General features: G+C 58.2%; 7 protein-coding genes across 7 annotated transcripts; 4 read left to right on the top strand and 3 right to left on the bottom strand.

Annotated features, from left to right (window-relative positions):
• Positions 1-5,893: 5,893 nt before the first annotated feature.
• SLS55_001873 (uncharacterized protein) lies at positions 5,894-7,022 on the bottom strand (the record flags this gene model as incomplete). Its single annotated transcript, XM_066773361.1, has 2 exons — positions 5,894-6,893; positions 6,994-7,022. The coding sequence occupies 2 exons, from the start codon at positions 7,020-7,022 to the stop codon at positions 5,894-5,896; spliced, it is 1,029 nt and encodes a 342-aa protein (XP_066635928.1).
• Positions 7,023-7,333: 311 nt separating this feature from the next.
• Positions 7,334-10,733, top strand: RAD5 (DNA helicase rad5; the record flags this gene model as incomplete). Its single annotated transcript, XM_066773360.1, has 2 exons — positions 7,334-7,568; positions 7,621-10,733. The coding sequence occupies 2 exons, from the start codon at positions 7,334-7,336 to the stop codon at positions 10,731-10,733; spliced, it is 3,348 nt and encodes a 1,115-aa protein (XP_066635927.1).
• Positions 10,734-11,914: 1,181 nt separating this feature from the next.
• On the top strand, positions 11,915-12,719 carry SLS55_001871 (40S ribosomal eS12 domain-containing protein; the record flags this gene model as incomplete). Its single annotated transcript, XM_066773359.1, has 2 exons — positions 11,915-12,227; positions 12,331-12,719. The coding sequence occupies 2 exons, from the start codon at positions 11,915-11,917 to the stop codon at positions 12,717-12,719; spliced, it is 702 nt and encodes a 233-aa protein (XP_066635926.1).
• A 763-nt stretch (positions 12,720-13,482) lies between these two features.
• On the bottom strand, positions 13,483-14,202 carry SLS55_001870 (uncharacterized protein; the record flags this gene model as incomplete). The annotated part of the gene is made up of 1 exon (XM_066773358.1): positions 13,483-14,202. The coding sequence occupies one exon, from the start codon at positions 14,200-14,202 to the stop codon at positions 13,483-13,485; it is 720 nt and encodes a 239-aa protein (XP_066635925.1).
• Positions 14,203-17,132: 2,930 nt separating this feature from the next.
• SLS55_001869 (uncharacterized protein) lies at positions 17,133-18,394 on the bottom strand (the record flags this gene model as incomplete). The annotated part of the gene is made up of 4 exons (XM_066773357.1): positions 17,133-17,832; positions 17,887-17,903; positions 18,058-18,174; positions 18,245-18,394. The coding sequence occupies 4 exons, from the start codon at positions 18,392-18,394 to the stop codon at positions 17,133-17,135; spliced, it is 984 nt and encodes a 327-aa protein (XP_066635924.1).
• Positions 18,395-18,738: 344 nt separating this feature from the next.
• SLS55_001868 (uncharacterized protein) lies at positions 18,739-21,011 on the top strand (the record flags this gene model as incomplete). The annotated part of the gene is made up of 3 exons (XM_066773356.1): positions 18,739-19,111; positions 19,172-19,269; positions 19,320-21,011. 3 exons carry the CDS (start codon positions 18,739-18,741, stop codon positions 21,009-21,011), a joined length of 2,163 nt encoding a protein of 720 aa, XP_066635923.1.
• A 691-nt stretch (positions 21,012-21,702) lies between these two features.
• Positions 21,703-22,987, top strand: HEM3 (porphobilinogen deaminase; the record flags this gene model as incomplete). Its single annotated transcript, XM_066773355.1, has 2 exons — positions 21,703-22,021; positions 22,206-22,987. The coding sequence occupies 2 exons, from the start codon at positions 21,703-21,705 to the stop codon at positions 22,985-22,987; spliced, it is 1,101 nt and encodes a 366-aa protein (XP_066635922.1).
• Positions 22,988-23,403: the final 416 nt, after the last annotated feature.

Genomic DNA, 23,403 nt, shown 5'->3' with positions numbered 1-23,403 from the left:
CACCGCACTGGCAAGGTTTCCGGAGCGTGCTGCGACCATTGAGATCTGCAGGGTCGGCGGCCACAACTCACTCAAAAACCCAGGGCTCAGCGCGGCCACGGCGGAGGACTGACTCTGCCCGATATGCCATCTCCGTCCGCAGCGACGATCCAGCGTCATGGCATCATGCCCCGACGAGTGGGACAGCGGGCGGCGGTTTCAGTGAAACGCTGCTGCTCCACCTCAGGAGGCGCGAGGCCGCCCTCGACAGCAGCCCGGCACGCACGCCGGGCGGGCAGCAGGCGGCGAGGCAGCACCAGCACCTGCGCAGCGTGTCGGCGGCCGCTGGTTGTAGTCGCACCGCAGGTGGGCAGGGAAGATGACGTACCGGCGGCGGCATATGACCGAACGGCAAGCAACGTGGCTGTGAGGGCGATGAAGCTCGCCGCGGCCGCCGCAACAGGCAATCCACCCGAACGTCTCCGCCCTCTTCCGTGCTGTGCTGCGCAGAAGATGGATCGGTTTGGCGGTGCACTGGGGGCGGCCTGTGCTTGCCTTCCGCGGCACATCCCGGGCGTGGCCCATGCCGCAGCCACGAAAGGCCTTAAGCCTCAATGCGGCAGTCGTAGGTCCAGACCTCGCCCAAGGGAGCAGCCCGTCCCATGGCTAGCGTCATGTAAGAGGGCAGGCAGTGGCGCGAGTCATTCACCGAAGAAAGAAGTCGCTTCCTCCTGTGGCTCCAACAGGGCTCTTCTTCAACAAGTGCCATGCCATGCCATGCCTGCGCAGCCCGTTGATCCTCATCTTCCGCCTCGAACCTTCGACTTGCCGGCGCTCGACTCCCCTCCGCCTCTCACTGGCCGTGCCCCCGGCCGCCGCCATTCGCTCGCTCCCTGCGTCACGAAGCGCGTCGCAAGGCCGGAGCCGTGGCTGCGCCGGCCACCAATAACCCACCCTCGCCCACGCGCGCCGCAACTCGCTGCCTGCCGGGCGGGCGGTCATTATTTGGCAAAGCATCGCAGCAGCAGCGTACGCGTACACCGGCACACGCGAGACCCATCAGGGCGCGGCGAGCAGCCGCCGAGCAGCATGCCAATCCCAGATCCTTCGCCTGTCGCCTTGCCGGAGCACATCCTTTGTGGACTTTTCCCACCTAATCCACCGGCGACGTCTTGTGCGTGCTGGCGCAAGGCATGGCGAAGGACGCCCGACTGCCGTGACGCCGTACCCACTTGGTTGAGAGGTTGCATGGTGGCCAGACACACGGCTCGCATCCCGCAGAAGCGCTGATCTTCCAGCGTGCGACGGCTGCAAGAAATTTCCGCCGCTCAAGCCGCCGCCGCCGGAGCAGTCGCACGCAGACTTGAGAGCGCTGGCTGTGTCACGCACGGCTGACGCTCGCTGGCAATATTGGTGCGGGTCCGCCGTCGCTCGTCTCGTATGGCTCGCTGCGCGCGGCCGAGAATGACAGCGACGGTGCAAGTCGTCGTTCCTTTTTGCCCGGCGACGTGCAGCCGGCCATCACACGGCCTGATTCGCTGCGGCGAGAGGCCGATTCGCGCCTGCGACACGGTCGAAGCGGCTTTGTTGGGCCTCTGCTTCGCGCGTCAGCGCTTCAAGCGCCCCTCCATGTTGCAAGCCTAAACGGAGCCGACGTCGTATCTGCTGGCGGCCGACGAGGGCGCCATTGATCTGACAGGGCGCAGCAGCCGCCGAGGGCACCCAACAGCGAGGCATACAACACAATATCAGCTGCCGCACGCGTTCGACATTGACGACCGGGCACAGCCGAGGTTTTGCCCCTTGATGGAACATAGCAAACCGCCAGGAGAGGCGGGCAAGGGGTGGCGGCCGATCGCAGACCGTGAAGCCACGCGGCACAGCGGCGGAGACTTGGTCATGCTGCACCACGGCGATTGACCTTGTCTGCTGCGGGCGGGCGGTTGACGCCCTCTCATCTCGCACGTCGTGGGACGGCCGGCGTTCCGAAGGCAATGCATGCTGGGCCCACGGGGTGTAAGTACAGGAGGAGGGGCTGCCCGGCTGCCCGTCGTAGCGCGCGTACGCGGAGGTGCTGACAACCGTGGGCGTCCTCCGTACCGTCCGCAGGATTCGAGACGGGCCACCGCCAATCGCGCACCAGCCGGCTGCCCGTCGGCTGTTCGTTTAATTCTTTTTCGGTCCTGACTCATCGTACGGCGCTTTACCAAGCTTCACCGCCACTGGCCGCCTGCGGCCCCGTGTGCCCGCCTGCCACCCATGGGACGAAAACGCTCGACATGCAGTGTGCAGGTGAAGATGGCTGCCCGGCGCCCACTCACCGACGGCCGCTCTCACGCCCGCGCCCGTCACGCGGCCCTGCGAGCCCATCCCGGTCGACGCCTTCGCAGAGATCATCATGCTGCCGTCTCCTAGCCTACCCCGCCCGCAGCTGCGCACTAACGAGCGCACCCTCACGCATTCCCGGCTATTTACCTCAGGAATGCCTCCGCGCCGCCGGTTTCTCCTCGTCACCATCCTCTCAGCACCGCTGCTTGCGATCCAGCTCAGCTCCGACATGCACGACAAGTCTGGCCCGCTGCTTCGCCGGTGGCAAGACGGCCCGCACTTGCTCCTGTGCCCATTTGTCCGGTTGCGTCTGCCAGATGATCGTCCTGTTAGCCTGCGCCTCAGCCGCACATGCAATGTTAGTCCGTCTGAGTGCTGCCTGCGCTTCACGTCATGGCCTTGCTGCTGCATCCGAAGGTGCAGCTGCTCGCGCTAACTTGCAGCTCATCACATCCACTACGTTACTGGCAGTACGCGCGTGAGGTGTTGAACACGACGCTGTTGTCAGCTTGACTCTTTCCTATTCGGGGTTCCACCTCTGAACAACCGAAGCACATCGACCATCGTGCTACGTCCCGGCCCCTTGAAAGCGCCTCGGACTACTGCCTACACCACCGCCCTATGGTCAACGTGTCGCCCGCTCACTTGAGCAGCTCAACAGAACGCCCCAGTCGGACTCGCCACCGTGGTATCTCAGCCTACTTGACACATCTCCGATCGTTTACCAAGCATAGACGGGCATCCCTGCCCACACGGGAACGTGTACCACTGTAATGCAGCGCTTCTCCGCTGCCTGCGTGCTGCAGCCCGTCCTCCAGCCTGAAGCCTGGCCACGGGTGACACGGGCACTCTCAGGCTTGGTCAGACCAGCCGGGAGAGAGTACATAGCTCACCCTTATCGTACATGACCTACGAGGCTCCGCCCAGCCTTTAGGATTCGTACCTGATTTTGGTAAGCCTTGTTTTGGCAGGAGTACTACTTCTGTTATACCTTTTCCCTCTTCTTTCCCCTCACTTAACCGCCACGCGTAGCCGACAGCAACGCTGGAAGTAAGTGTGTTAGTTTTTCTCTTCTTACCTTGAGTCACATTGGGTCCACTTGCGTTTTCATATCGCCACTCGCCATTGTCCTAGTCCTTTCTTTCAATCGTGCATTTCATTGAACCAAAGTTCTGCTTGCATGAAACCTCACGGTATCGAAAGCACACCTGCGTATTCAAACATCGGTTCACACTTCACACATGGCACGAGAATGCGTATCCAATCGGGAAGCTTGGTTAACTCCTGCTCGAGGCCATGCATGTCATTGGGTGGGTTACGGCGGCTTAGGAGCAACAAGATATCGTATGGCTGTTGTCAGCGAAAGGGATTGGCGGTCGACACGGCTATGACAAGTTCTTCATGTCCACTCCCGGCTAGAAGCGACCTGGTGACGCAATGTCAACGAGCACTAGTATAATCGAGACACCGTAGTGCTCTTTGCGTAACCTCAATTTCTCTGGACGCGTCCTTTCACTCCCTGCAGTTTCCCTGTTTATCTGAACCCTTTGAAAAATGGGACAACTGTCATCGAAACCTTTGGAAGCCAAGATCAATGCTTGTAGCCTGGCAAGTCTCCTATCAGTCCACTCTTCCACTCTTGCGGCTACGTGGATTGACGATTCCAGGTGGGTTTGGCCAGATTAAGCACATGGGTGCTTCCTCGGCCTCCATCATGAAGACTGTTCTCACAGATCGACCTCAGACGACCAACGCGATTCTATGTGGCCTTACTCTTCGCCAGGATGCCAGGTTCCACTGGATGATAGGGTTCAGTCGCAACAGTGGCTGACGGGGCTGTCTACCCTCTTTCCAAGCATAGAGGTTAAAGTGATGGTCTAGCGTAGGTACATGAGGGTGGGATGAAATGAAATGACCATTGAAAGAAGGCTTGCCCCATGGCATTGTGCTAAAGAGGGAAACGCGGCGGGCACACGGAAGCAGCTTCGTTACACCATTTCGTCAACATACCACTGTCCATTGAACCCACCTCCCTAAGTTGAGCCTAAGGTAGAACAATGGATGATAACCAAGTTACGATTCACTACAGCCGTTATTACCGACGCCCAGCTTCAGGAAAGCGACTGTGCGTGTACGAAGGCGAAGGGGGAGAAACGAGGCGAGGGATCTGCAAAGTTGGGTTGGAGACCGCATGGGGCATTATCAGTTCGTGAGGAAAGGCAACGTCGTGGAATTGCCAATTTCGCCGTGGAAATGAGTGAACGAGTCGGGAGTTCCTACCTATTTTTTACTTTCCGGGTTGTTCTGATAAATACAAGGTTGAACTCGGTGCTTCCGTTTGCCACGTGTGCAGGCTAAGTCTCACCATGCCAATGGAGAACGGCTATTGGTACTGCCGGACACCCGTTGCTTCGGTTGCTAGGATCTTTCAAGTACGTGCCACCGGTGTGTCAAAGCGAAGTATGTGTGGATGTGGCTAGAACAAAGGCTCGGAGCAGGATTGTGTGTACGCCTGTGCGTTAATCAGAAAGTATTGAGTTTATCCTGAGTGAGGAGATGGGAATTGGCACATCCTGGGATCATGTCTGGCGAAAGCACTGTGGAGCGGCCTTATATACTGTACGCTTATGGGAAGCAAATCACAGTGGGTTACAGAGAATCTGAACACTCTTATGTTGGTAGAGAAAGCAAATGTTCAGAACTAGAGGAGAGCTTACTGAGCCCTCCCACTTACGAAGTCAGAGTAAATGCCCAGACGTAATAGTGTGCTTCGAGACCGTACCTGCTGTGCTAACTAATGAGACTCGACGCTGGTCGACTAATGGAATGTGACATAGATTTACTTCAGCTACGACAGCATTTCAGTGATAGAAGCCTCTGCTATTCGATAGCTTGAATTATAAGGAAGATCATATACACCCAACGTGGGTGGCTACTGGCGTGAATCTATTTCGACGTTTTTGTATATAATCTAATCAACATACACTTTCCGGAGTTTGCTTGTTCATGAGGTGAGACCATTCGTAACCAACTGTGCCAGTCTGCTTTTTGCCGATAGAATCTAGAGTGCTGATCTCATATTCAAATCACTCAGAGCCCCCGTTTAATCCTGGTGTTATTAGAGCTAGGCGCAACCTTCTCTTTCTTCTCTTTGATACATTATAATACAGTGTATATATAGGTGAATAGCCGGCCGCCAGTGCGCCACAGATGGGTTCAAGTCTCTCTCATGCGAAAATGGAACCCTCTGAGACAGCTAGATGGCAAGATATTCACCATCAGACTAGAGATCCTACCCCGCATCATTCTGCTTCCGGGGATGCAAGTCTGCGCCGATCGTCGGTTGCGTTATCAAGCCGTACTGTTGTTTCTTACAAGCAACTTTTCAACCCGCTTTGCGCCGTAGAAGCCTTCACACGTACACAGCTTCAACTGCAGAAGCGTCCGGAGAGTCAGTCCCCTCCAGGCGGACAAATGACCTGGACCATTGTGCGGTCTTGACCCTACACTAGGCCGGGAAACAAACGGTCAAACGCTTCATAGCCATGCCGTTCCTTTCATGCGGACAAATTTGTCTCCGAGGCAATTAAATCTTTTTCTGACTGAACGACCAGTACGCCTTCCATGGTAGTTTCCAATCGGTAGTCCTCAGCTTGGGATTGAAGACGTCAAAGTCCATCTTCTGCAACTTTTCCAGCCAAAGTCCGGTTGCCACCGCGGGTATCAAGGCGCCAAAGCCCCTCTCAACGTCCTGCAACTGTGCTTGAGTACCTGCACTGAGCTGTTGAGGGCTGTACCGGTGCTCTTCTTCATGGGCATGCTCAAAGTCATGGTCGACCTCGCTGCCGGAACGCAAGCTGGCAAGCATTGACCGTGCGGTGATGAGGTGGTCATTGGCCCGCGTAGCTACAGCAAATACGGCATCACGGACACCATCCGCATCGGCTCCATGGCGCAGGACCTCTTCTTCTTTAACACCAGCTTCAGCCATTACATCCAAAGGTAGCAGCACGGCGCCTTGTCGGCCGCCGGGCAAAGCGCCCCCGAATGCAGCCTGGTTCGAGTGGTGATTGGGCGGGGGAGGGAAAGCGATTAAGGGCAGACCACGCAGGACGGTGGCGATGCCAGTTGCTTTGCCAATGTGCGAGGCAAGGTGGTCAGCCGTGACAGAAGCAAGCGGAAGCGCCTGCAGGGTCAGGTACAGCAGTGTCGAGTATGTGTTTTCTGCATACGACTCGAGAGCGGCAAGGGTGGCGAAAGGAGGATTGCCCAGCGCTTTCTCACGCTCCGAGATGATGCGCAAAAACCACGACTTTCCGAGACGGGAATGGCCCTGGGTGCGAGCGTCCAGAGCCTCTGCAGCGTGAGCAAGCATCACAGCAACAGGCTCCTTGGGCGGGGAGCCTTGCAAAGCGCGAGTCACAGCATCGCGCCAAAACTGCATGCGCATGCGGCCAACGGTGGTGTTCGAGGTCTGGTCGGCCACGCGGGCGACATCGACGTTGAAAGCGCGGATGGCAAGGTAGGCGTCGCGGGCGTGGGGCGGGATGAAGGTCTGCAGGGTGAAGGATGGGGAATCGTAGTGGCTGGTTGCAAGCAAGCAGTCAGCATGCAATTGACGGAGGAGAGCAGGTGGACGGGCAGCTACCGCAGAAGATTGGCGCAGTAGGCGCGGGCCTTGTCTACCTCAGGTTGCGAGGTTGCTGAGGCAGCATATGCTCTGCGGCAGCTCCGGCAGAGCGTGGAGCGCGCAGGGCGCCATCCTGTCCGGCAGGACGAGCGAAGGGGCGTCATAAGAAGAGGAGGAGGGCGTGCGGGGAGCGGAAGAAGAGAAGAAGAGCAGTGCGCCTGTAATGGCTTTGTCGCGGCGGCGATTGGACTGCGCGACCATGACGTGGGGCCGCGCATGGACCCGCTCGATATTGCTTACTGCGCGTCAAGGCGCGTCGACACGCTTGTCCGAACGCCGCGCGCCGTCACCTCTGCTCGACCAACAACGCCGCCACCACGCGCCCCTTTGCGAAGCATGAGCTTTGGAGACTTCGACGAGCGCCCGGCCAAGAAGCGGCGTTTTTTCGTCGAGGACGAGCCTGCCCAGGACCCCTCGCTCCCCGCTTCTGCCGTCGACGAGAAAGACAATGCCCCGGATGCAAGCACCCCGGGCTTCGACGCCGACCTGTTCGCGTCATTTGTGGGCGAGCATGTGCCGCCAGAAAGGCTGAAGAGGCTGCAAGAAGCCAGCAGCGGTGACATCCAGCGCGGTAGGCTCAAAAGCCCAGCCTAGCGCCACAATGCTGATTGAATCTCGTGCAGCCATCAACATGTATTTCGATGGATCGTTGGACTCCGCACCCGCCTCCGAAGCTCCTCACTCCAACGGCACCCTGGGCTTCTTTGCTCAATCCCAGAAGTCGCCCCCTCAGGAGAGCACTGTCGCAGATGATCCCGCATCTGTCGCGCCTCAGCGACCTCGACCAAAAACAATCATGCCCGAAAAGCGGTACATTGGCGCTTTTGGTGTCGCTGGCTGGGCAACTAGGAGCGGGACCGGCTTGATCAAGTTCGGCGAGAATGTGAGCATTGAACGCACAAGAACGCAGCCAGTAACGAAGCTTGGGCGCAACGGCAAGAAAATCCCAAACAAACGCCAGGACATTGTTGTACGGTTTACGAATGAGCGCGGGGAGGAGGTTGGCCGCTTGGAGAACCACTCCGCCGCCTGGATCTCTTCCTTGATTGACCAGAGAGTGTGTACCTTTGAAGGCTCATGCGTATACACCCCCGACAGGATACGCACCAACGATACCATATACCTCCAGCTCCGTGTCTATCTGTTGAAAAAGGTTTTTGATGCGGGGGGCTTCGTGAGGCCTGCCGAAACAAATCGTGAATCTGCATTCTTTGAGGCCAAGGAATCCCAAGAGGAGCGAAACCTGCGCCTACGCCAGGTGGCCATGGTGAAGCTGTTCGACGAAATCAACCTTCATCCTACCCGCGGGAACGCCCAGGCGGAGAAGCACAAGCGACAGGGTCTGCTGAAGGCCGCCGAGATTGCGGAGAAGGACGAGCAACCGGGAAGTTCAGGTTCAAAGTCTCAAAGATCTCTAGTCAACGAGCCGGGAACCCCTCCCTCAGACGAGACTGAAGAAGGCCAAGAACTCGAGCAGGACCAACTGGATTCCCTGTATAAGAAAGCGCAGTCTTTCGACTTCAACACGCCCGAAGCAGAACCTGCACCTACTTTCGCCATGGACCTCCGGAAGTACCAAAAGCAGGCACTGCACTGGATGATAAGCAAGGAAAAGGACCAGAAGTCTGACCACAAGGAAATGTCGATGCACCCGCTCTGGGAGGAGTACACCTGGCCTACCAAGGATGTGGATGACAATCCTGTGCCTGAAGTCACCGGTCAACCGGCGTTCTACGTGAACCCTTATTCCGGAGAACTATCTTTGGACTTCCCGATGCAAGAACAGAACTGCCTGGGTGGAATTCTGGCCGACGAGATGGGCTTAGGCAAGACCATCGAGATGTTGAGTTTAATTCATTCTCACACCACCGACCTTTCTTCCGCACCAGACGGGGCCTTGGCAACAGTAAACAACCTTCCGCGCTTGTCCGCTCATTCATCATCGGTGGAAAGGGCACCCCGAACAACACTGGTGGTAGCGCCGATGTCACTGCTCGCGCAATGGCAAAGTGAATCCGAGAAGGCCTCAAATCCTGGGACTCTCAAAACTTTGGTGTATTACGGTTCAGAGAAGACTGTCAATCTCCAGAAGCTCTGCTGCGAGGGAAATGCGGCGAATGCTCCGAACGTCATCATCACCTCATACGGGGTCGTCCTTTCTGAATTCAACCAGGTTGCAGGCATGGACGGTAATCGTGGCTCCCACGGTGGTCTTTTTTCAGTAGAATACTTCCGCATCATTCTCGACGAGGCTCATTTTATCAAGAACAGACAATCAAAAACTGCGAAAGCCTGTTACGAGCTTTCGGCGCAGCACCGCTGGGTCTTGACCGGGACCCCTATCGTCAACCGCCTCGAGGATCTCTTCTCTCTTGTGCATTTCCTTAGAGTGGAGCCGTGGTCCAACTTCTCATTCTGGAAAACATTCATCACTGTTCCATTCGAGTCAGGAGACTTCATTCGGGCTCTTGACGTCGTTCAGACGGTGCTTGAACCTCTCGTCATGCGCCGCACAAAGGAGATGAAGACTCCGGATGGGAAAGCGTTGGTCCCACTCCCGCCTCGGACGATAGAAGTGGAGTCGATCGAGCTTTCGAAGGCTGAAAAGGAGGTTTATGACTGGATCTACACCAGGGCGAAACGGACATTTGCGGCCAACGTGGAGGCTGGAACACTCATGAAATCGTACACCACTATCTTCGCGCAGATCTTGCGTCTTCGGCAGAGCTGTTGTCATCCTCTACTGACCCGCAGCAAGGATATAGTTGCTGAGGAAGAGGATGCTGCTAACGCCGAGGACCTCTCCAAGGGCTTGGCTGACGACATGGATCTTGACACGTTGATCCAGCAATTCGAGGCTGAAGACGAGAATGGCGAGCAGGATGTTAACAGATTCGGCGCGCATGTCTTGAAGCAGATTCAAGCCGAACAACACTCTGAATGCCCCATCTGTGCCGAAGAGCCGATGGAGGAGCAAGCCGTGACAGGCTGCTGGCATTCCGCCTGCAAGCAGTGTCTACTCGACTTCATTGAGCACCAGCGGGATAAAGGGGAGATTCCACGTTGTTTCAACTGTCGCGAGCCCATCAACTCTCGTGACGTTTTTTTTGTCGTGCGTCACGACAGCTACGAGGAGGATGAAGCGCTATACTCCTCTCCTGGCAGCTCTGGCAATCACACCCCGCGCATCTCGCTCAGACGGGTCAAATGCGCCGCCTCCGCAAAGATCGAAAGCCTCCTCTTCCATCTCAAAAAGGGTCGCCGCGAGGAGGCCGGCACCAAATCGGTGGTCTTCTCGCAGTTCACCAGTTTCCTCGACCTCATCGAGCCCGTGCTTGCCCGCGACAACATTCCTTTTGTCCGCTTCGACGGCAGCATGACGCAGAAGGCGCGTGCGGCCGTGCTCCAGGACTTCACCAGCCGGCCCAAGGGCTTGGTGCTCCTGCTGTCGCTGCGTGCCGGCGGCGTGGGTCTGAATCTCACGGCGGCGAAGCGCGTCTTCATGATGGACCCGTGGTGGAGCTTCGCGGTCGAGGCACAGGCCATCGACCGCGTCCACCGCATGGGCCAGCCCAGCGAGGTCGTCGTCAAGCGGTTCGTGGTCCGGGGCAGCATCGAGGAGAAGATGCTGAAGATTCAGGAGAGGAAGAAGTTTATCGCGAGCAGCCTGGGCATGATGAGTGATGAGGAGAAGAAGGTGCAGAGGATTGAAGATATCAAGGAGCTGTTGAGCTGAAGTGCTGGATTGCGGTCGGAAAATCCCAGCATGGTAAAGTGCCGTGTCGAATATGTGCAGGGGATGGATATGGTACATGTATTTTTTCCCTACTGTTTATTTTTTCTTTTTTTTTTGTGGGTGGCTGGCCGGCTTGGGTGGCTTTCTATGGGAGCATTTCTTGCATTGAGGGTGAAACGGAGATTGGAGGTGCTTTCCAAGGAGCAGAATGCCATTGCTTGTTCCGATCACTTGAGCATACTTGTGATGGCTGAAGAGAATTTGCGTGGCCCGGAGTACCCCATCCAAGGGGTTACATAGCCTATCTTTGTACGGACGAAAGTTCGCACCAGCAACATCAACATCAACGTCCATGGACCAGGCGGGTTGAACAAGTGCGGGACGAAGTGCCGATCTACGCCACATCGCAGCATAGAGTAAATAATGGCACAGCCCTGTACATGGTATGATAGGAATAGTCCATCAGCCGTGTAGTTTGGCAAAAGGCCGACGAGCTGGGCATCGGACGTCTATCTGGCCGCAAATCAAGTGCGGTAGGATGCAGCGAAAGCGTTCGGGCAAGCCGGATCGCTGTCGGACTTGCCAGCCAAGGTGGAGCTATTCGTGCGAAACATTGCATTGAGTCTGTCGAACGATGTGCGGACAATGGAGGACGGCGACGCGGCGCTCGGCAGCATGCTGATTCAAGAGACGCGCGTGCGCGTGCGCTGGTGGTGGCGGCTGTTCTTCCCAGGGGTCCTTCAGGCGCTGACTCTTGTCTACCTGGTCGCAACGATGATGCAGAACCGACGGGAATCAAGTAGCGCCCGCGTGGAAGTCAGCCTCGCTGGCCGTGTTCCGATCCAGCATGGTTTCTGAGGCAAACAAGACGCTGGCCGGGGCTCGCGAGGTGCTTGAGATTGAGGAAACAGCCGGGAGGGCAAAGTCAAAAGGTAGCTGTAGCAGCAACGATGATGAGTGGCAGAACCTAGCGGGCGGGCGGTGAGGTCGGGTGGAGAGACACGGCTCAACGTCGGGACGACCGCAAAGTTGCTCGAAATTTTTGGAGGCCCGCACCGGCTCTGAAGCTCCTCACGACCGCGACGGCCCTTCGCATCCAGCTCCACCACTGCCACCCCCCCACCTCCGCTGCCTTCCCTTCTTTTCTCACCGCTTCCAACCGGACAGTCAGTCGCAGCACAATGGCCAAGGACAAGGTCAAGGACAAGAAGGAGAAGAAGGAGAAGCGCTCCGAGTCCGACGGCATCAAGAAGAGCAAGAAGGACAAGAAGGAGAAGAAGGCCGAGCACGTCGCCGATGCTCTCCTCGCCAGCGTGAGCGATGCCAGCTCTGGCGCCGACGTCAAGACCACCGTCGCCATCAGGTCCGCCGCCGCCGACGAGAGCGATGACGAGACCGCCCACCCGGCCGTCAATGCCGCCAACCTGGTCCCCTTTGCCGTGCCGCTGGCCGACGACAAGACCACCAAGAAGGTCTTCAAGACCGTGAAGAAGGGTACGTCCACCTGCTGCATCCGTGCGCTGCGCCATTGGCGCGCGGCCACGGCGCACACATCCGAGTAGAAGCACGCCTAACTCGCTCTCTTGCACACACACAGCCGCCAAGCACAAGACGCTCAAGCGTGGCGTCAAGGAGGTTGTCAAGGCGGTGCGCAAGTCGCCGACGAACCAGCCCGCCTCGTCGCTGATCGAGGATCCGTCCGCCGTCGTCGTCATTGCCGCCGACATCAGCCCCATGGACGTCATCTCGCACATCCCCGTACTCTGCGAGGAGCACAACATCCCCTACATCTTCGTCACCTCGCGCGCCGAGCTCGGCGCCGCCGGCAACACCAAGCGCCCCACCTCCGTTGTCATGATCTGCAAGGACCGCGGCTCCAAGAAGGGCGGTGCCGACGAGAAGCCTGGCGACGAGGCCGAGTACAAGGAAGCCTACGAGGGCGCCGTCAAGGCCGTGCTCAAGGCCTCCAAGGGCCTGAGGCGCTGAACCGAGGACGCACTCTGAAGTAATTTCTTCGTGTCTTCATGAGGGGGTTGGAAAATGAGCAGCGTTGTCATATATGTGCCGCTTTGCCGGCCACAAGGTGCCAGCTGGAGAATGAATGAGGATCTCCCTGCTGCTCACAACAAATCATGGGAATGATACGGCGCATGCGGCGTTGGATGGTCGGGTAACGGGCTTCTTTTGTGTACAGTTGCTCCTCGGGCTTCGACAATCAGCGAACGAAAAAAAAAGTTGGTAGCGGGTTAATTCTGTGTCAATCAGATGGAAGACACGGTTGTCCGACCAGACATAGCAGCTACCGTATGGTAGCTCATATGCAATCAAAAGATGTTCGAACGATGTTCTTGGCGCGCTCTAATCTCAAATATTTCCTTTCCTTTCTGGACCGTGCGAACTATTCTATTTAACCGAGCACGGCCGCTATGACGCTGCTGTTTTCACGATGGGCTCTTGATCAGCCAGGCAAGAGGGTCATTTATATCACTGGAGATGGTTCAGAATTGATCAGAAATCTTGATTTCTTTGCGGCTCGTCTATCGTATTATCCTTCTCTATTTGAGCTCGCTCCATGAGTATTGCCCTGTTCATCCAACGCCTTTTATTCCATGCTTTCAAAATTAAAACCAGTACGCCAAAAAAAAATCCGTGGTATCTCGCGTGGAAGGGAAAATCAACCCGTCTTGCTCTAAAAAGCGCCAAAAGACATGCATCCCCTTTTTCTTTTTCCTCTCTCCATGCATTTTCTCTAGTGGAGCACCCAAAGCGGCAAGCCGCCGGGGCCTCTGGCGGCTCTCCTGCCGTCCTCGCCCTCCATCTCGACGTAGGCGGGGGTGGAGCTGCCGCTCATCCGCTCCTCCTCGGTCTCGATGGGGCTCTCCATGACCAGCTCCAGCCAGTGGGCGAAGCCGGGCTCGACGCTGCCGGTGACCCTGACGCTGCCGACGCCGCGGACCTCCTCGAAGAGACGCAGGACGCTGTAGTCGCAGGCCTCGAACTGGGCCTGCCAGCAGTCGACCTCGAGCGAGTCGGCGCCGGAGAAGGCGGCGGCGACGTCCTGGGCGGTGAAGAAGGGGTCGGTGTCGAGGCGGATGCTGACGCGCCAGTTGCGGATCTGCGACGAGACGGAGTTGCGCAGGATGGGCTTGGACGGCTCGATGAGGAAGGGCATCTTGGTGAGGAGGCTGCCGTGGGCGGAGAACGTGTTGCGGGCGTACAGGATGAGCGTCGCCTCGTCGTGGATCTGCTTGCAGGTGCTGAGGATGGCCGGGTGGATGTCGGCCTTGGGCAGGTCGCGACACGCCGACGAGTGGTAGCTGGCGGCGCGGCGTTGTTGCTGGGTCAGATCCGGCGGCGTGAGGAGCATCTCGTAGATCTCGTTGCGGAGCTCGCCCGGCAGGCGGAGGAAGGGCGAGATTTGTTGTTGTTGCTGGGGTTGCGGTGGTGGTGAGGCGCCGCGGAGGGTCATGGTGGCCGGCTGTTGATTGGCCGAGATGGTGGTGGTGGTCGTAGCCATTGTTGTTTGCTCTCAGGTGTTGTGTTGGTGGACTGAGGCTGTCGGTGGTGATTGATTGCCAATTGATTGCAGTGATGTTCAGTGATGTTGTTTGCTGGTGAGCAGATGGGCCAGTGGCAGCCGCATTGGGCGGGTGTATATATGTAGGGCATGGTGGCTTGCGGTGCTGCTAAGGCGGCCGATAATAGGAGCGAGCAAGGGCTGCGGGCCGCCTCGCATGCGTCTCGCACGGCCGTGGCGTGTTCGGAGGCTGTTGGCTTATCGCGTGAGTGGTTTTCTGGTAGAGTCACAGAAGCTTGAAATCGGGATGTGCGACGCAGGTGTACGAGGGCGGGAGGAATCGGGAGCGCGTCGCAGCCGTCGGAGGAGCCTCGGGGCCGCGAGAAAGTAGGGTGATCCTGCGTGCACGGCCACTTCCAGGTCACCTCACCACTGTATCTCGCGCGCCCGGCCAATCACCCGTCGCAGGCTTCGTGTCGTGCCTGTAGGAGGTGGAGTGATGCTGCCTCATGCGATCGACCCATCCCTTGCCCCCAGCAGAGCCACGGAGCCCCCTTCGCAGCCTGCCAGCTGCCAGCGCCGAGGCCCTCCGACCTTTCGCCCATTGCTGTTCCTTGTTCTAGCGCCCGTTTGCCGGCCCGCTTCCAGGCCATGTCCATTCGTCGATCCCTTTGTCCTCGCCGCACTGTGCCACAATCCTCTGCTGACCGGCTCTGTCCATGCCTGCAACTCTCTGGTCTGGCCGCGCCACGTCTGAGTCCAACGAGCTGTCGAGATACGAGCCCAACTTTGCGATTCCTCACCGACACCCCGTCTCAGAGCTCGAGCGGACGCGCCCTGCCCTCCGTCCACGAATCGCGGAGAAATCACTGCCTCCTCCCACACTGGCCTTGCATCCCTACTTACCGCTCACAGATATCAGCTTGATCAGTGATTCTTCAAATCACCGCTGTTAACGCGCCAGTCTCACGGCGCCAGGGTTTCGCTGTATCCCTACCTTCATCCTGCCGAAGCGCTTTCCTTTATTTATTTTTTTCGGGACCAGCTATCGCTTCTACTGCATCGGAAACCAGGAGGGATCGAGATGGCCGGGTCCGCGAAGCAGAGTTCTCTGCCCATCCACTGAGTCCACGTCATCCTCAGAGAATAATGTGCTTGTCAGGCACAGGATCCTAGTTCGGCGCCGATGTCGCCGCGCTGAGCCCAGGCAGGGTTTGTGGAGAACCGTGAGCGCCCGGGAGATCGCCCGGCCCTTATCGGGTTAAACGAACGGATGATGAAGATCCAGAGGGCGCCCCTTTCAGCGGATGCTCTCGCCGGTTGATTTTCGTCGCTGTTGAGGACCGAGCGCCAGATTCATGATCTTGCTCCTCGCGGAAATCGGCATTTGTCGGGTGTGTGATGATGATGCTCACAAGCCTGGCCCTTGAAAGGTGTCCCAACCCAGCTAATCTCCTGTGAATCCAGGAAATTGCCAAAAAAAAAAAAAGTTGGTCTCCGTGTTCGTCCCTGGAGGAAAGCAATGCTCAACTTCTGCCACACTGTCAGCTGGCCAATCCTCCACCATTCGGTATGGATGTCGTATTCAAGGAGATTTTGGGGCCATGTCTACGGTCATTCCTGCGATGACCTCAGAGTCCAGTCCGTGCAAGATTCCGGGATGACAAAATTGGAAAATGTCTCGGGACCTTAGGCCAGAATGGAACATTTCGCTGAATCGTCGGCAGCTTGACAAAGCATGGACCCGTCCTCCGCGGCCGTTGGATTCCTTGGCTCCATGAATCCCACTTCGTTCAGTTGGTGACCACAGATCCTATGCCTGGCCAATACACCAGAGCGATGAGTGCGACTTGCCATACCAGCATGACAAGATTCGACACCGAGGTTCGGGCCTCTGTGCAACATCAAAGTCCAGTCAAGCTCGAGGTGACGATCCGCTGACGTGATATCCCAGGGATGTCTCCGGTGCATCCGGTTCTGCAACAATCCCGGTGACACGGCTAGGTTGTATGATAGGTTTAAAGTCCAGAGGCATGGTGGCGGACCGATTGGCACGACAGGTTCAGGACGAGCGGTACGTATACGGAGCCTCGGAGGCTGCAGTTGCACAGGTCGATGATGCAGGCCGTACGGCTTTTGGCGATTTGTCAGATGTCGAAACGGTGGTTGGACGTTATCAAGATAGTGGCTGATACGCTTCCGGCTATTTACAAGTCTTTCATGTGAAGTTAGAATTACTCAAGCCCTTTTGCTACCTTACCTATTAAGACCGCAAGCTTCCTGGGCCAGATATAGCCCCAGTGGGGCGGTCAGTAACACGGCCTATTCAACTGCAAGCGTGAAGGGTTGCCGGTGTGAGGGGATGGAACGTCGAGGGCAAAAGAACAGGGAAGGAGGACAATCGGGGCTCAGCGGCAGGCATCTGGAGCATTAAGTATTCCCCTGATGAAAAGGGCTATTATCCTCTCATGATCTCGTGAGATTTGTCTGTGCAGGCTATTTGAAGGCTTGGGCCCGCTTCGATCCGGCCCGGTTCTTACCGGCTGTCCCGCTGCTGTTGGGTGGTGCACATTAACCGGCAGCATGCCGAGACGGCATAAGATGCGGCAATCCTCATTCGGCAACGGCACACAAGTGCTACGGCGAATGAAAACCCTCGGTCTCGGAGCCTCTTGGAAATCCGAGAAATGAGCGAATGAGGGTTGCGGAAGACCACTAGAAGGTGGCGAGGATGTTGAGTGAATGGAACGGCTTCCTTGCAGAGGGAAAAGCAGCGACCACGCGGTCTGCAGCGCTCCAAATGCATGTAAGCAGGAATGACGGCCTCAACTGCTCCGAAATGGGTGACAGGATGATGTTGAGCAACTGTGCTTCCCTAGCAATCAATACGTCGCCGCCAGACGCTCCAACAGGTGATCCTTGGCGGTGAGCACCGTAGTCCTTTCCCCCGCTCCCTCCTTTCCACCCTGCTCCTTCACCACATCGCTCGGCACGGGGACCAGTCTCGCATCATCTACAGGGTGGCAGAAATACGCAATGCTGTACCTGTCCTCTCCCACCCCACCTGCCTCCTGCCGCGGGAACACAACCCGGTGCACTGTGCTCTTCAGCAAACCGTCCGTCCAGTAACTCAGCAAGTCCCCGATGTTCACGAGCACGGGCGGCTGCGCCTCGTCACCTGTTGGGTTCACAGGAACGGGTGCCCATGCTCCCTCGGGCGTCAGGATCTCGAGCCCGGGTTGGCCCCGCGGCTGCTGGAACAACAGCGTGACGCTACCATAATCGGAGTGGGCGCCGGCGCGGATGTCGGTGCTGTCTATGGGCGGTAGCGCCGGGTAGTACAAGAGGCGGAGGATCGATCCGGACGTGCCTGCAGATCGATCGTGTCGCGTTGCGAACCAGGAGTCACCGCCATCAGAAGCTGGAATGCGTAGAGCGAGGCCGAAAAGGCGGAGTAGGTGGTTGCAAAGGGCGTGGCACCGCGCTTGGAATTCGCCAAGTTGAGATTCATGCGGTGCCAGGGGCGCCGGCAGCGGCTGCGGGGCCTGGTTGGAGAGTGTGTATTCACCGATGTTGAAAGCTCTGGTAAGGGCATGAGAGCCAGCTCAGGTATCACTTTGAGGGAGAGAGACGCACTCCTTGAAATCACCGCGCTGCAAGATTGTTAGGATAACTCTCGAAGGTGGGGTGGCGGGAAAACGCAGGTCAAAGCAAAGTCACTTCCCGACAGATGGACTCCCATCGGTCAGAACAGAAAAACAAAGTGCGGGCACACGCCCATCTGGGTTTGCCGGTGGAAGTAGCTACCTTTTGGCTTTTGGGGTCGAGCGTCTCGGTGTGCATGCCAACCCAGCCTTGGTTTTTGCCTTTCTGATAAGAGCATTCGGCCTTCACCTCGGTGGGTGCCTTGAAAAAACTACGGGACTTGAGACGTCAGATGGCGGCCTGCGCAAAAGGTGGGTTTCGGCGCTACCAGTTCGAAGATAGACCGGACATGCTCAGGCGGTAGGATTGCGCCGTAGTTGCTCACAAAGACGAAGCCATGAGTGGATGCGGCGTCGAGCAGCTGCCTGGCGATCTCGGGCGTGGGCGACGCGACGTCGATAACGGGAATCACGGCAACGGAATCGGTGGCGGACGGCATTGTGAAGCGGGGTGATAGGCAGGATGAGTGGTGTTGAGAGCGGCGGCGGCCGTAGGGCTGAGCGCAGGGGCCTCGTTGGTGCGGGCGGGCGGTCACTACTTCGTAGCGCGTCGCTGTTGCGGGCGTCGATTCGGCGGTGCGACACTGACCACGCAGCTTGCCCCAGCTCCTCGACAACCACCCCAAGCAGCAGCCTCAAGGCGCCGCCCTCCCCACCCCGCTGCCCAGCCGCCCTGTTCCCCTCGGCGGAGTGCGTCCCCTCTCTGCGCTTCCTTTCCTTCAATTTGCCTTGTCTTTAATTGCCAGCCGCCCTTTCCTCCTTCCCGACCGCCTGGCCTCACAGCATGATCTCTACCCAGGACGATTGGGCCGCCAACCTGGCCGAGCACTCCAAGCTCGAGGAGCTCTCCGGCTGTTCTGTCGCTATCGATGCCGCCGACCACCTCACCCGCCTGCTCAACGACCCGCAATGGAAGGAGCCGCTGCTCCCCGCCCTGGGCGGTCTGCCCTTCTCCATGAAGCGCCTTGTGCTCGACGACCTGCAGCGCTGGAAGAGCCACAACATCACACCGTTCTTCGTCTTCAATGGTCTGGATTTCGGCAAGCGCGACAGATCGTTCCGCACCTCAGACGACGCCTCGCGCGTCACCGCCGAAGCTTGGGAGCTCTACAACCAGAGTGAGGCCGAGCGCGCTGTGCAGACATTCGGAGAGGCTCGTACGTTGTCTTGCACCCCTACCGCAATGGATGCGTTCTGACGTGCGCTTCCTGCCACAGCCTCAACCAGGACCGATGACTACCTACGCAACTTCCAGTTCCTTTTGAACGAGGCTGGCGCCGAGTTCATTGTCGCGCCCTACACTGCGTGGGCCCAGGTATGTGCATCAGTTGGCGGAGAAAGGGCCCTCGGCTGATAGTGCTGCAGCTTGCATACCTCGAGAAGAATGCCAAGCACCTCTACCAAGCCATTGCTGGTCCGTCTGAGCTGCTCTTCTTCGACATCGAGAGGGCGATCACGGCGTGGGATTGGGAGCGCGGCGAGTTCACATGGATGGGCAGGCGGCAATGCATGAGCGATCTGGGCAACCTGGGGCCCGACCAATTCATCGACGCGTGCCTGTTGGCAGGCTCTGAGCTGCTGCCTCCCCTGCCCATGCTTGAAACTCGCAGGAACAAGCCCAAGATTAGGAGTGCTGTCGAGATGATGATGTCGCTAGGTCGCACCGGCATGTCCGTCTGCCAGAACTATCAGGACGACCCGAAGCTCCGCTCTATGAACTACACCGACAAGTTCATGCGCGCCAAGATGTCCATTCAGCATCATATCATCCTCACCCTTGATGGCAAGGTCGAAGTCCTCAACAATGACCGCGCACCCGCCGACGTCCACGAATTCATGAGCCAGCGTCTTCCCGATGAAGTCTACTTCTACCTCTCCAGGGGCGCTATTGGCTCAAGGGTTCTCACTGCACGCACGTCCGCGGAGATCATCGAGATTGCCCCGCTGGACGGCGGTGAATCTCAGGAATACCGTGAGCTCGTGCGCGACCAGCTTGTTCCCCTGCGCAACACTACTATCTCCCTTCTGGCGTCGTCTCTGCACCGCTTCTACCAGCACAAGAACGTCTTTCTCTACACATGGTTCGACCGCCACAATGCTAAGACCATCACTCCGAGGGATACGTCGGACTTCCGGCCCATTCTCAGTCAATGGAACGTGAAGGCAGCGCTAATCCAAGAGAAGGTCAAGTCGTTGGAGGGAGCGGAGACGATTGGCTTCGCGATCCAGTCTCTGAAGGATGCCGACTTTGCCGCGAAGACACTGACCAAGAAGGATCCTTCGAAGCTTCTGAGCGCTAGTGACGAGCTTCTTTACAACTCCGTCTGGCGGTTCTTGCAGCTGCGCGACTTCATTGACGCTAAGCACGAGCTCACGCAGTGGGGCGAGGCTCTCAACGCCGCCATTACGGCGCTCAATGGGCGCCCGGAGCTGGAGGAGGCTGTTTTCATCGCCATGGAGCTTGCCCGCCTCAACATCCTCACCTCTAAGAACATGTTCCCCTCGTACGGCGGTCCGCCCATCCGTGGTTCCGAGACCGACAAGCGCAACAACCTGCTCGTATCTCGCGTCGCCTGCTTAGGCAAACTCCGCCACAGGCCTATCGGCTTCACCGGCCCGCTGAGCAGGCACTTGCTTGGCTACCACTCTGTCATCTCTTCCGTGCGCAGCAGCCTTCGTGATCTTGCTGAAGTCAGCCTTGCAACGCTCCTTCTCAATGGTGATGCTGAGCGTGACCGCAGCGATTACATCGACCTTGGTATCAAGCTACCCTTTGGCATCCCCAACGACTGTGCTATGGGCATTGCGGTCAAGTCGTACCTCGATGAACTTCACATTCAGCCCGACCCGACGACTCCTGAGGCAAAGGCCAGCACCAAGACTCGCGCGGCGCGTGATTGGTTCCCTGAGAGCATTGATTTCATCGGCGATCTCGACATTGCCTTCAAGCTCTGGGATGCCGTGTACGCCGGTATCAAAAAGGCAAGCGATGCCGGTCTGGTGAGAGATGGAGCTGCTTGGGACGAGGTCAACAAATGGCTTGCACCTAGACGCTGAGGAGCCCTTCCTTAGGCACGTAATCTCGGTATGCGGATTGCTGGCATGTTGAACAGGGAAGTGAGCTGCTGGAATCAAGGCGGTTACGAATTTGCTGGGCTTGCTCAAAGCGACAAAGCGCAGGATGCATAATACATAAGGTGGAGGGGGAGGGTATCAGGGCCATCGATGTAATCGCTTGACCGCGCTCCACCGCCAAAGCATGCCGGAGCAGGGAGGCCTACCACTGAGAGGGGAAACGGGTTAGTCGACGGAGAAAAGCAGAAAAACCGGTAGTGATCAAGGATCCATATCAAACATGTGCTTAGCTAAGGGGGCTGCGCGAGGCACTTGAGCGGCGTATATGTCGCGACACAACTCAAATGAAAACTTTCAAGGCGCCACTTTCTGCGCAACGCAGCTGTATTCGTAGAGTATTAGACATGTAGAGTCGGGTAGCACAAGGTGTCATCGTACGGTCTGGTGAAGCCCGACGCCAACGCTTGCATGTCCTGCGGCGAAGAACAACCGGGCTGTGCCCCGCGGTCCATCCGAACTGCACATCCCACCTTGCTCGCCGCCCCAACTTTCCACACTTAAACTTGCCCACACCCACGTCTACCGCTACCAGTACACCTTGGTGCCGCCTACTGCCGACTCTGCTTCCTCCTGCCACAGGCTCTGCAAGTTTCGCCCAACTCCACGCTCGATAATGGCCACCGAAGGCACCGAACTGGCCGCGGCGCCGGCGCCCGCGACCCAAACTTCGTCCTCCGCCGCCTCAGAGCTCCCCGTGGTTAACATTGGTACGCGGCGATCGGCGCTGGCGCGGGTGCAGACGGACCTCGTCGAGGCGATGCTGAAGGAGGCGTGGCCGGGCAGGAAATATGCGATCCACGCCATGGCGACCATGGGCGACAAGAACCAAACGACGGCCCTGCACAGCTTCGGGGCCAAGAGCCTGTGGACGCACGAGCTGGAGGCGCTGCTGGCAAAGGGGGAACTGGATATGATTGTGCATTGCTTGAAGGGTGGGTCACACTGGTGTTTCTCTTTTGTCCCTCCCGAGCACGCACGCTTCCTCCCGTCTGGAATTTCTGGCACTGGTTGGGCACGCCCTCGCCTGCCTTCAACTTGAAGGAAAGAGGCATCAGACTGGGAGGAGAAAGCCATTGGGCTCTTCAATCGCACATAGCTGACACCAACCGCCCGCAGACATGCCCACCCAGCTACCGCCCGGCATGTCCCTAGGCGCCATCCTCCCGCGCGAGGATCCGCGCGACGCCTTCGTCCTCAAGGCCTCGCTGGCCGCCGACCCGGCCACGGCCTCGACGCACGCGAGCATCGGCTCGCTGCCCGCGGGCTCCGTCATCGGCACGTCGTCGGTGCGGCGGTCCGCGCAGCTGAAGCGGCTGTACCCGCACCTGCGCTTCGCCGACGTGCGCGGCAACGTGGGCACGCGGCTGGCCAAGCTCGACAGCACCGACCCGGCCGCGGTGCAGTACACGGCGCTGATCCTGGCGGCCGCGGGGCTGAAGCGGCTCGGCCTGGACGACCGCATCACGGCGCTGCTGAGCAAGAAGGACGGCGGCATGCTGTACGCCGTCGGCCAGGGCGCGCTGGCCATCGAGGTGCGCGCCGACGACGCCGAGACGGTGCGGCTGCTGTCGCGCGTCGGCTGCGAGCGCACCGCCCGCGCCTGCCTCGCCGAGCGCAGCCTCATGCGCACCCTCGAGGGCGGCTGCAGCGTGCCCATCGGCGTCGAGACCGACTGGGTCGCCGAGGACGGGGACGACCTCGTCATGCGCGCCATCGTCGCGAGCCTCGACGGCACCGAGGCCGCCGAGGTCGAGCTGACCGCCAAGATCGATACTAGAGAGGCCGCCGACGAGTTCGGCAGGACCGTTGCCGCGGCGCTGATCGAGAGGGGCGCGGCCGCCATCTTGGAGAAGATCAACCTGAACAGGGGCATCGTGGAGGCGCAGGGTGACGCATAGCGCGGGGGTGAAGAAAAGGTCAATCATGAAATAGGGACCCGAGGGAGGAAGACGGCGTTCAAAAATTGGGGCGCCCAAACGTCCTCATGAGTAGCGATGAACAGTACTGACATGGCAAGCCAGCGAGAAATTGGGGGAAATCCGGTAGGAAAGAGAAGGTTTCTAAGCACAGAGCCGAATAGCTGGCTTCGATGTCCAATCAGCAATTGAATGAACCCCTCACTCTGGTTTTGTTCCCGCCTACTTGATCTGTTCCTCATTTCGGAAGGTCGTACTGTACAAATAGGAATGACCAAAACAGGGTTTGTGTTACAGGGAGGCGGAGGTCACTGCTGGTGTACAGCTTCGGGCCCACGCTTTGCTTCCGCATCTCTGGTCACATCACTGTGAGATCACCCATTGTGCAAGTATTGTTG

The sequence above is a fragment of the Diplodia seriata genome (genome assembly GCF_021436955.1).
Source record: "Diplodia seriata strain FDS-637 chromosome Unknown scaffold_2, whole genome shotgun sequence".
Classification (NCBI taxonomy): Eukaryota; Fungi; Ascomycota; class Dothideomycetes; order Botryosphaeriales; family Botryosphaeriaceae; genus Diplodia; species Diplodia seriata.
Note: the sequence above shows the minus strand (reverse complement) of the source record. Positions and strands in the feature narration are given on the sequence as shown.